Genomic DNA, 12624 nt, shown 5'->3' with positions numbered 1-12624 from the left:
CTATATGGGATATTGTAATTACAAAAAAAATATTAAACTCCTTCCACTAGCGTACCTGCAGGGGGCAAACTACCTATCCCTGCCCCCCCCCCCCCCCCACCCCGAAACTGTACAGGTTGAGGACCTTTTTTGCATGTCAAATAATTTTGGCGGACGATTTTTTCTGCCCCCCTGTGGAAAATCCTTCCCATTTCGTATCTCTGCGAAATTTCGATTGAAGGGCGCCACCTACAGCACCAACCAATGTGAGACATTGCTCGAACAAGCTGGAGTATACGGACAGCTCCAGGATTAACCGTCTTTTCTTGGGATTTTTAAAGATTTCTGACATTTTACTATCACCAACATATGTGCTACCCGGCTATTAGCTAGGTAAGTAAGTTTAGCCATCGTAGTTTTGTGGAATTCCCAACTGATTTGATGGTTCAGACGTACCGGTACGGTACAGGCAGTAAATGAACTGCGACGGCCGCGGCGCCTGGCCGGCCTGGCCCTGCCGCTGGCTCACCGAGCGGATGGCTGGTGCATGGTGCCGGAGTAACCCAGGGAACTCCGGGAGCCCAGGCCAGGCACTCTAGGCGACACCGCAATACTTACCCGTGTTAAGAAACTGGGACTCCACTCACGCGCATTTGGGCCGCCCTAGCTTAGAACTAAGCTTTGTTTAACTAAAAAATGAATATTCTTATGATTTAATAAATGTTAATGAATACATTAGTACTGTTAAATCGGTACTCACCGGTTCTTTTCTTGAATTTTCTGCCAATTTCCCACGCTTCTGGCTACAATTCCGCGTTAATTTTTGTCGCCATAGACAGCTATTCATGCAACTTTATTTATAAATGGAGCGCCCCTTACGAGAGTTGTTAATGCCGCGGAGAAATCGTTAGGCATTTTGGCCTGTGATCAAGGCGTAGCTGTTCTATTTTTTTTATATGTGTGAGATCGAAATCACAGCAAGTAAACACTGTTCCATATGGAAGAGTGTATACTCGCTGTGATATGATCCCGATAGGGAGGCGCAACACCCCCACCCACATGGGCGCAAATCCCAGGGCAGGGGGACATGTCCCCCTCACCAAAAATAGTAGGGGGCAATGTCCCCCTACTATTTTTGGTCATTCATTCAAAATCGAAATAAAACATGTATTTTGGAAGAGACGATCTTACTTTTGGGATGCCCCCCTTTTTTTTTGCTTGTCAAATTTCTTTTGGTCAAGATGACCTTTTTTAGGGGGTGATAAACCTTCTTTTTTTGTTTGTTTGTTTTTTGCTTGTCAAATTTTCCAGCCCCTGGTCCCCTACCTTTGGGGAGAGATTTCCGCCCTTGCAAGTAGACATACTCTTGATATTGTTTGCGAATCTGCACGGGCGTCGGAGGCTGGGGGGTGAGGAAAAGCGGCGAGACGAGAACAAAAATAGAAGGGAAAAGAGGACAGAAAAAAAAGTGAAAGAAAGAAAAATTAATGGAAAATAAAAGGGAAGAGAAAATAGGGAGAAATGTGATGGGTAAAAAAAATTATGGGGAAAGAGGACAGAAAAAAGTGAACGAAAGAAAAATTAATGGAAAATAAAAGGGAGGAGAAAATAAGGAGAAATGTGATGGGTTACGTCGAGATTTTATGTGCCCGTGCAAAAAGAAGTGTGCAGAGGTTGAGATGTTGTCCGTTTGGGCAAATGCCTGCCAGTTTGTTTCTCGGACTGGCGCCCGTGTTGCAAAAATTATTACTGTAAGCTGATGGAATCACTGCTTCATGTATACCAACAGTGACAGGATTTAGCGGTTGTAGGTATAAATCGCGCTCTAACACTCTGTGTTCTTTATCAAAAAGCTGTCCTTCATATTCATTTTCGCAAAAAATATAAAGTTCAGTTCAATCATTGTCTTTATTTATCCTGTTTATGATAAAAATACTTAGAAATTTGGTTAGGTTAGGGTTATCAAATTATCAGGGCAGAAAATATATTTTTTTCTGATTTTGCGCGTCGAGCTGGCATTATTTGATCTGTGAGATTATGTTTTTGATGACATTCAATTCACAGCAATAATTATTAAACATTGCGCACGCGCCGTGCGCCGCATGTATTATGTAGATCAGATGAATACTTACCGCTACACACGAGCAGTTGCTCTATATATTCTATGTAATATAATATATAGAGCAACTGCCCATTTTCAATGGTCCATAATATACCCACTTTTTTCTTTTTTGGAACGAGTATGAAGTTATCTACTGATATACTGAATGTACAATAAAAGTCATTATCATGTATTTCTTGACATTTCATTTACTTTTCTCCCCATAATTATATCCCATAGCTGCTCGCATAGACCTACGCCGTCACAAATAACAAAACAAAATCTCACTTTTTTTTTCTTTTTTGGTGGGGGATGGATTTTCCACTAGATACGCATACGTACAATTTTTCAAATTATTTTTTTCTGCTAGTTTTCATAATAAACTTTAAATGATTTCGCCTTTGCACTATTATTTTTTTAAGACAAAATAACAAAATTACATCTAGTCATCATCATATCATCGTCACCAACTTCATTCTCATCTTCATCACCACTACCACCATCATTATCATCATCATCACCGCCACCATCACCACCACTATCATCTTCAAGAAAATTTTCATCATCATTGCATGCCATCATCGTCTTTCTTTTTTTCTTATTTTTTCCCCCTTCCCTTCTTTTTTTTCCTTCCTATTTTCCTCCTTTTTTAGAGGGGCACACCACCACGCCCCCTCACTGGATATCGGCCTCTAAATATGTTTGTTGTTGTATATAAGTTGGCGGATGCCTCATGAAATGAAATAAGAGAAAATAAGGAAAGGGAAACTAGGAAGAAAAACAAGAAATGAGGAGAAGAAAAAAGAAAGCCAAATTAAACAAGAAAAAACAATATCAAAATTTTGTTGTAAAGTCTTCTACGTCAGTTTAATAATTATGTTTTCAGTGAAATGAGAACATAAAAGAATTGAAACAAGTAAGAAGGGCTATACATCGTGGCAAAGAAATAGAGGGAAGCTCCGAGACAATAAAATGGGTGAGAAAAAGAAGACTTTGAAAACCTCACAACACGAGCATAATAAAAAAAAATATGGAATAAGCGAGGACAAGTAGCTGAGGGACCCTCCCCCTCTCTCTATTTATTTATCTATCAAACTCGCATATACAAGAACTCATCAAAATATTGCGAGCAACTGAAAGCAAGAGGTGACATTTTTTTTAAATATTCAAAACTGATAAAGAGACGCATTTTAAACATTCATGAAACTTATTAATCATTCATTTCCAATCATTCGATTGCGACAAATGATATGAGAATTTAGTGTTTTTAGGAATTCATTAAAAGCATAAAGTTGTATCTCAACATTACAATATTGCAGGCGCAACGCATGAGCTAAAGCTTTATACAAAGATAAAAAAAATTGACATTTTAAGTATTTTTGGTAATCATGAAAAAGATTGATATTTCATGAAAGAAAGCTCAAATCCCGAGGAGGAATATTGTTATGAATTGACTTTAAAACCCGGGGGCCACTTCCATTCACGAGTGGATACCATGCGCGATCATGGGGTCTCAAAAAGCACCCTAAACACGTAATTTCCTGATTCTGAAAATGCACCCCTTAACAAGTATTGACGTGTACCGTACCCTTGACAAGAATTGGAAACAAAACGATACTCTTTAAATATTCCCTGAAATGACCCCTAAACAAGTACAGGAATGTTTATTGTTACGGGTCCTTCGGTCTTCGGCTTTTTTACCTTATTTGGCTTAGTACGACCCCACCTAGCTTCTACACCTTGCGCAAATTGGACTCTAAACACGAAGTGTTGGGGAAAACAAGGACATCCTTTATAAAACATTTTGATCTTGTTTCATCATCCCCTCAAATTCGACCCTAAACACGTAATTTTCCTAGCGAAATAGATATACCCCTTTTTCATTATTTTTGTGTTTTTGACACCCTTATCACGTTACGTACGTAACGTGCCCTATCGTGAAAAAGATTTTTTTTTTTGGTAGCGCATATGGTATCCACTCGTCAATGTAAGTGGCCCCCGGGCTTAAAAAACTGTGGAAGCCCCATTTAATATTTGATTATGGGATTATAAGTCGAATAAATAAAAGCTGAAAAAATAAAGTATTTTGTGTTCCTCTATCATAATTCTCTTTCTCTTTAACACTACACTGTAGTTCCCTTTTTTTGGGGGGGGGGTATTTTGGTTAAAAAAGCTAGGAGAGAAAAAAAAATCATTTCTGGCTATAGTCGTTGAAGTGGTAGGGAAACCCCCCCATTGTTATGCATTACGCCAATATGGGACCAAATGATCCTTCATGTCCGGCGCGAAACTTATGCAATAAATTAAACTTTATTTTTTGAAAAATTTAACGCTTGCGCTGTTAACTCCAATCGCTTTCACCTGAATTTGCGATGAATGCTAGCGTTATGAAATATATCATTATCAACGTCTGGCGAAAAGAATAACCAACCGATCACCTGACGAGAAAGCGTATCACGTGATCTGCATAACAGCTTCGATCGCGAGTCAGAAGTGAAGAGCAACTGCCAAGAAAATCAGGAAAAGTCGTCAAAATGTAAGTTTCCCTTAATATCTTTCATTTTATTTTTGTTGCTAACAATGTATTTATGATCCTTAATTATAATATTTAAAAAAAAAGAAATAGAGCGCGTACTTGTGAAATAATATCGAAATATCCTGTACTCAAAGATTTCTAACCCCGCAATTCCACTGATGTCGCCTATGAGGTCCATACATGTAATGTTTGGACCTCATTGGTACTAGGAGTGAGGCCAGGGGCCGATTGCACGAAAGGGTCTTTTGCAAGGACCGTCTTTCGTGTCGCCCATCTTTTATGATGCGCCATGTGAAACGCATTTTAAATAAATCATCTGCAAACATATTTCATTCGTCCATTAAAATTAACAAAAATATATTTGTTTATAAAATGATGTGATATATCATGAAATTGTATAAAAATTTGATTAAAAAGCAAGCTCACGAATCTTATTCTTTATCATAAATTTCAGAAACACCCCGCTTATAGCGTATCATAAAAGATGGGTGACACGAAAGACGGTCCTTAGAAAGACCATTTGGTGCAATCGGCCCCTGACCTTACTTGTTGACCATACTCACCTGACTAGCGTGAAGTATGGTCAAAGTAATTCTCCGAATAAATAGTTAAAACAGAAATCAAGCACTTACCACGATTATATGGATGAAGGTCTAACGAGTGGCAGTTTCCTGACATCTGGGCATAAACTGGAACCTCAAAAAAAGAAAAGTTCTCTCCTACCCCAGTCTCGATCCGCCATTTTGTTACGATTCAAAACTTAAAGTCATAACTTCCTTATTTTACATCTGATTTTGATGTAATTTTCAGTGTTATGCTGTTGGATTTTTCTCTTTTTATTCAAATCAACATTTTGTTGGGGTAGACTTGTCCTTTATTTTTGCTTTATGAATTTTAATTTAGATATGTTTTTGTTGCCTTTCACACCTTATTTTTAATTAGATGCTACTACTATTTAAAAAGCAAATGAATAGCAATATGCATGGATTCTTTATCTTAAATTTATAATTTGGTGAAATTTAGATGGAATTTGATGGAGTAAGAGGGGTTTACACTCAATTTTGTGATCTTGTCAGTTGTGAGTTTAAAAATGAATATTGCATATATCTCGAGACCTTGCAAATGTGTGAACTTCAAAGCTCAATAGCAAAAAATCAAGCACATGAACCCAAGTTAATTTTTGCATATTTGGAATAATAAGATGCTAAAGTAACTCTGCAAATTTTGGTGAAAATGACATGGATTTCATTTTAATTGTGGAAAGTCCTTAAGTGCTTGCACTCTTGCAACTATGTCAAAGTCGGAGGCCGTTTCCTGAATTTGGCGTTATTTCAAACTCTGGTCTTAAAACATAAGTTAACTGTGGATTGTCAATTGTGTAAATAAAATCTCAAAGAGTAAAGTACTTCAATTTAACAGCTCATCATATTTTGCACCAAAATAATAATGAAAATAGTACCGACTAACGTAGGCATACGTGTAGTACAGGTATCGTTATTGAGCACTTTTAGAAATGAACGTCAACAAAGACGACTGGTACAAGATGTCATCATTTGTTGGCCTGCCATATGCCTCAGGTCCTCACACACGTCCACTATCAAAATCGAGAACCTTGCCACATCTGTTTTGCGGTTCTCCTAAATCATAGTCGACGTGCACGTGAGTGACGTCATTTCAACCCGTCAAGCTCAGCATGAAGATGCTTTCCCGTTTAAAACCCAGTTTTCAGTGACGTTTCACAAAATTAATGTAAGTTGTATGATGCATTATGTTTACCTTATTCGAAATTGCTTTCTGATCTCCAAAATATATCTTGATATATCAGGCCTCGAAATAGGATTTTTGGGGGGCAAGGCCACTTTTTTGAGGGGTACTTTTTCACTGAGGCCAGGCAGCAGAGGGCACCAAGGCCACTTTTTAAGGACATAGAAATTTGTAGGTGTTACAGTTTCGCGGCGTGGGGGGGGGCTTTCCATAGTTGATGTTATACATCAGATTCATTACCAAACCACATTATTTACTTAATAAAAAATGAACTTTAATAGTCTGACAACACTCACTGTATAAGGTTTTAAAAGAAAGTTTCATTATTCTTCAGAATCACTTCAGGACAGGATAACACATCATTGCATTGCTTTGAGTCTTGAATTTGACATCCAACATGTAACATGTACATATTAACAAATAAAGTAGAAGTACCTCTGGTAGAAGTAAATTAATTTCATCTAATTCTTTTATCCAAATTACCTCATCATCTTGAGCTACATGTAATTAAATGTGAATCTGATTATTACCCAAGAAAGTATCACCGGTCGTTCGTAACTGACGAACAGCTTTATGAAACACTCCCATTCAAAGTACTGTACTTACAAGTGTCACGCGCGCTGTACTGTCCTGGCGAGCGCGCGCGACATTTGTGTAGTACACATACGGAGCTCGCGCTCGTCCATTCTTATGCTGCAGCTTACATAGCATATGTAAAGCGCGCTAGCGGCCAGCCGGCCGGCCAGCTGTGTATAGCTAGCTCATCGTTCGGCGCGACTTCGGACTAGACTGCATACATGCACTGGACGTCGCTGGTAAAGCTAAGGTATTGAATACTTTTTGAGATCGGAGAAAAGTTTTCCTCAGAAGAAAAAGGTGCAGACTTTCAAAAGGGGCACATTATATATCAGAAAAAGGGCACATTTATGAGAAAAAGGGCACCACAGCCATATGAAAAAGGGCACATTTTTAGTTGCCCTTAACTTTTAGCGAAAAGAAGAAGGGCATGACGGCCAGTAATGGGGGCATCGACGGCCATGGCCGTCGATTATTTCGAGGCCTGATATATATCCTAACTCATGCAAAAGGAATAAAAGGAAGTGAAAGGGCAAGTGTGCACAAGTTGCACCTTCACACTACCTAACCAGGTCTCCAGGCAATGGTACATGTACGCCATATCTTCCAGGTCGGGCAGCGTGTCATGACCTGCTGGTTATCTTGCTGTTTCACGTGGACGTACGTACACATACAAGTCAAGTGAAATCTAAAGTATTCGCATAGTATTGAACAAGGGCATACGACGATGTTGACTCGAACGATCAGACGACTGCTACGCCGTTCTCGTTCAATGCTCCTAAAAGTCTCTATTGGCTTCGGTTAAAATTCAATGGATGAGGAAAAGAGCAACAAAGACAAACAAGCTTCTCAATTATGTTGTGTTTTTGTTTGTGTGACATAAATTTAAAAAAATGCCGTTTTGTCAATAAGTTTGAAGTGATTTTATTTGTGTTGGGGATATTAATCATCAGACACATCAATGGCACCCCCGTCTGTCAGTATGACAATACTCTACAAAAAGTACAAGAGGAATGTACTCTAATGGAAGAAGAAAAATGAAATATATGGAAATAAGTATGGGGGAGCTACTCATAAATGACATCAATGTCATCACAAGTAAGAAACATAAAATGAAAATCAGAACTTTTTTATCATGGATTTCTCATCAAACCTTTACCAATATTTTTTTCTATAGTTTTTAGGAACACATTAAGTAATAAAGCCAACTTACGATCATCAGGGTGACTTTCCCCCTGCAAAGTCTGAAGTAAAATGATTGAAGTGAATTTACTTAAAACCAATGACATTCCTCTTCCAAATATGTTTTTGATACAGCTACCAAAATGCCTGGTAAAGACGGTGAAATTGTGATGGTGACAGGGGCATCTGGATTCTTGGGTCAGCATATCATTAAACAGCTGCTAGAACAAGGAGAATTTCTCATCAAAGAGGTCATGACCTTTGACCTAAGGCCTTTCACCTGGTGTCCAGAACTTGAAGGTAATTTGAGACATCTTGCAAAAAAGAAAAAAAAGAAATTGATTCAAATGAAAAGGTTTTAAAGGGGTGGTCCAGGCTGAAAGTATTTATAGCTTAATAAATAGAATAGAACTCACTGAGCAAAGTGCCAAAAATTTCGTCAAAATCGGACAACCAATAGCAAAGTTATTGAATTTTAAAGTTAAGTAATATTTTGTAAAAACAGTCGTCATGAATATTCATGAGGTGGGCTGATGACACGTCTCCACTTGTTCTTTTGTATTTTATTATATGAAATAAGGTTTATTCAAATTTTTTCCTCCAAGAACTAGAAAAATTTGATTGACAACTGACTTAGTGCATTAGATATTTATTGCTGCAACTTATTTCATTATAAGGGAGACATATTATTCACACAAGTATGAAATAATGAAAAAAAATTATGATTTTATGTAATAACATAAGAAAACGGAAAGTGGAGATGTGACATCATCAGCTCGCCTAATGAATATTCATAACGTCTGTTTTCACAAAATATTGCTAAACTTTAAATTTCAATAACTTGATTATTTATTATCCAATTTTGATGACATTTTCGGCGTTTTGCTCAGCTAAGTCTACTCTGTGTATTAAGATATTAATATTTTCAGCCTGGACCACCCCTTTAACTGAGAAAACTAGACATGATGTCGATTTGAAATTTGAATTTCTTTGTATTAACCCTAGGCACATAGCATAAGTCTACTCTTAAAAGTTCTATTTTATTCCTGGCATTTTGTTAAAAGATCTAAAGAATATTCTCAAACTTTCAAGTCACTTTCAGATCATTAAAAAAATTAGAGAAAAGATGCCAAATTAAATTGATAACTTGCCATAGATGTTTATTATCTGGCATCCTCTTCTCCTCTCTCCCAGACTCTAAAAAAATTGACCTTTTATCCATACTAATATTAGTGATCATCATCATTTATGGCATCATTGATGGTGTAAATTAGGCTAAATTCTCTCTTGTCGCAGTATGTGCTGAGCCTTAGAATGTATCAAATGCATCCTGTTCTAGCTCTCATATTTCCCCTTTTATAGAATTAAATACCGGTACCAATGAAAGAACAATACAAATTTCTAACAACTTTTGTTAATGTTGAATCCCTTTTCTATTAGTAAGCAACCCCAGTTGCAAGCTGACACACATTGAGGGAGACCTGTTAAGCATGGAAGAGGTGCGTAGGGCATTCAAGGGTGTGACTGTTGTTATTCATACTGCTGGTGTGATTGATGTGTCTCCTGTACCCGATTCGGAACTTCTCCGTACTGTCAATATCCAAGGTTTGACTTTTCTTATATCTCAAAGTACTGCTGGTTTGTTTGATCATTTCCCTGCAACACTTCCCAACAATCAGCTCATTTGTATTCCATTTGTTTTGGGGTCCGTTCTTTTTTTTTTTATAAATATGTTTTCAAAAGCTTTCCAGTCACACAATAAGATCACAATTCAATATAAGTTTTTGATAAATTTTGGAGAAAGATCAAGGAAACTATTACAGTAAGTAATCTATTGTGTAAAAATTGTACTCAATATTAAATATTCGGAGAAGAGAGTAATAGTAGTTTTTTTCAAATTAGAAGTACATGTATGAACTTACCTGATCTCATTACCATATTAGTATGTTCAAATCTGTCACAATATGAATGTATTTTCATATCTAAATTTGATCAGTAATTTTGTTTGTGTTTTTTTGATAAGCCTCATATTGTTTAGACATGTCATGGTATGCAAGCAAATTAATGCTTATTTGTCGGGAGTGTGAAGTTAATGATTTGATTCTTTTCATTCATCAAACAGGTTCTGAGAATGTGCTTCAAGCCTGTATACACAACAACATACAGTATCTGGTGTACACCAGCACAGTTGATGTAGTTATTGGACAGGAGCCTATAACAGGGGGTACAGAGACAACATTAGGCATTCCTCAACATCACCACTTTGGCCTCTACGCTACCACCAAATATGAAGCAGAAAAAATTGTTCTTAAGGCAAATAATCTTATCTTGCAAAACAGCAAGCGCCTCCAGACGTGTGCGCTTCGACCAACACCGTTGTATGGTGAAGGCGATGTGTACAACAGGGATGTCTTACAACAAGCTAGTCTCTACAAGACAATGGTTTGCTTGGGGAATGAATCTTCACGTTATCAGTGTACCTATGCTGGGAACATCGCTTGGGGACATATCCTGGCTGTGAAGGAACTTGTTAAACCAACAACTGAAGAATCTCCTGCAGGACAAGCCTTCTTCCTAACTGATGAAACTCCTGTGTCTAAAGTCAGTGACTTCTTTACCCCGTTCGTCATAGGTGTCAACGCAAAGATGTCCAGCTTCTCACTTCCATTTTGGTTGCTCTATTCCATTGCTGTTGTGATAGAGATATGTGCCTGGCTACTTCAACCAATCTATAAGATCAAGGTCTTTTTGACCACTGCTACTGTGTCTTATGTCTATGGTGTGTACTATTTCCAGTGTGAAGGAGCAGAAAGATGCCTTGGATATGAGCCTCTGTACACTTATGATGATGCTGTGGAAAGGAGTCTTGTTTACTACAGAAGAGAATGTGGCTTATCTTGACCAACAGTGATGCCCAGTTTTCCCCAGTCAGCAATACTATATTTGTATATTTTTACACTCTACCTTTTGATTTTACTTCCAGAGCAATAACTTGCCACAAATGAGAATATTGGCTTTACGACAAAAGTGTATTTACATGTACACCTGGTTGATTTTGAAAAATATGTAAATTATGAGAACTTACTGTAAAAGTTCTTGTAATATTGAAAAATACGTAATAATTTGCAGACATTGGCCCGTAGTCTGAAGTCGGGTTTAACTTAAACTCAGGTTTAAAGTTGTGGTTGAAGTATTGGTAGCCAAAAGTATCACAATTTTTATTAAGTTGTATGTTTCTTGTGTTTACTGTGCTCTTTCCTGATTCATCGATGGTGAAGACAATCATCTATTTTTACTTCCTAGAAAATTATGAATGATTAGAGAGCCAAATGAGCTGAAGAATGATTTCTCTACTGTTAGTGATTTATGTAACAACTGGCTATCCATACTTACACCACAACTTTAAACCCGAGTTCAAGTTAAACCCGACTTCAGAATATGGGCCAATGTCTTTTTGAAATTTTATTTTACTTTGCCTGCATACTGTAAAAAAACCTGCTGTTTTTTATCAAGGTCAGAAAAACTAATAATTTTACATTTTTTAATGAATGGGCTGGTGTTGAAGGGCCTGTATCTTAGACAAGACCAAAAAGTATTATAATTGTTTGCTGATTCTTGCTCAGGTTATTAACTTTAGTATGATAGGTACTGTTTCTATACAGTACTTTCTGTTAAACACTTAAATATTTAACAGGTATGAAAAAAAGGAAAATGTCTATTATGCAATTTAGTACTTTATTTCTAGAACGTTTTCACCTACTCTCCTTAAATTGTTGATTAAAGTTTTTCATCTCCAAAATTATGTATTAATGCATTGATTAATCATGTGAGGAAAATGGCCTTTGTAATTATTTGAAAGATATTTTTGTTCCATTAACATCCTTCAGGATTACATGTACATGTGTATCTACACATAAATATGTAAAATAATTTTCTTAAGAAGAAAAAAAAAGAAAATCTGTGTCTATTCTGTTTTGGGGGAACAGCAATTTAAGTCATAAAAATCATGTTCTATGTCAACATTTGTAGTACTTCATTTGAATTTTTAGGTGATATTTAGTGCTTGGTTTTTCTTTCATAACCTTTCCCACACAATGTCTATTTGTACTACAGATCTAAAAAATGATAGATAGTCCCTACTCTTTTTTGAGATACTATGTGGAAGTAGCTGATATTTGAAGAGGTCAGTATCTCTACATGTGAACATGGATTGTTTGTCCTGTTTTTTGTACTTTGTATTCTTTTTATCATTGTCTTTATGTGTGTGTGATAAATTACTATCTTGTTTGATAAGCCAATGCCTTTCATAGAGTGAGAAAATCCATAATCCATTTGGCATCTGTTTGAAGGGAAATTAATATCAACTTCCATATTTTCATTCCTTATGCGAGTTATCATTTTAATGTAACCAAGCAGTGGCCTTTAATTGTAGTTTTGTCATGAAAAGTAGAATGAAAAATAATCTTGCCATGCAATTGCAAATATT

General features: G+C 36.8%; 1 protein-coding gene across 1 annotated transcript; it reads left to right on the top strand.

The window, feature by feature from the left end:
- The first annotated feature begins 235 nt into the window (after window positions 1-235).
- LOC121409070 (3 beta-hydroxysteroid dehydrogenase type 7-like) lies at window positions 236-11423 on the top strand. The gene is made up of 4 exons (XM_041600873.1): window positions 236-372; window positions 8274-8438; window positions 9579-9743; window positions 10261-11423. Exons 2-4 carry the CDS (start codon window positions 8282-8284, stop codon window positions 11037-11039), a joined length of 1101 nt encoding a protein of 366 aa, XP_041456807.1. The 5' UTR covers window positions 236-372; window positions 8274-8281; the 3' UTR covers window positions 11040-11423.
- The last annotated feature ends 1201 nt before the right edge of the window (window positions 11424-12624 follow it).

Source organism: Lytechinus variegatus, chromosome 2 (genome assembly GCF_018143015.1).
Source record: "Lytechinus variegatus isolate NC3 chromosome 2, Lvar_3.0, whole genome shotgun sequence".
Lineage (NCBI taxonomy): Eukaryota > Metazoa > Echinodermata > Echinoidea > Temnopleuroida > Toxopneustidae > Lytechinus > Lytechinus variegatus.
Note: the sequence above shows the minus strand (reverse complement) of the source record. Positions and strands in the feature narration are given on the sequence as shown.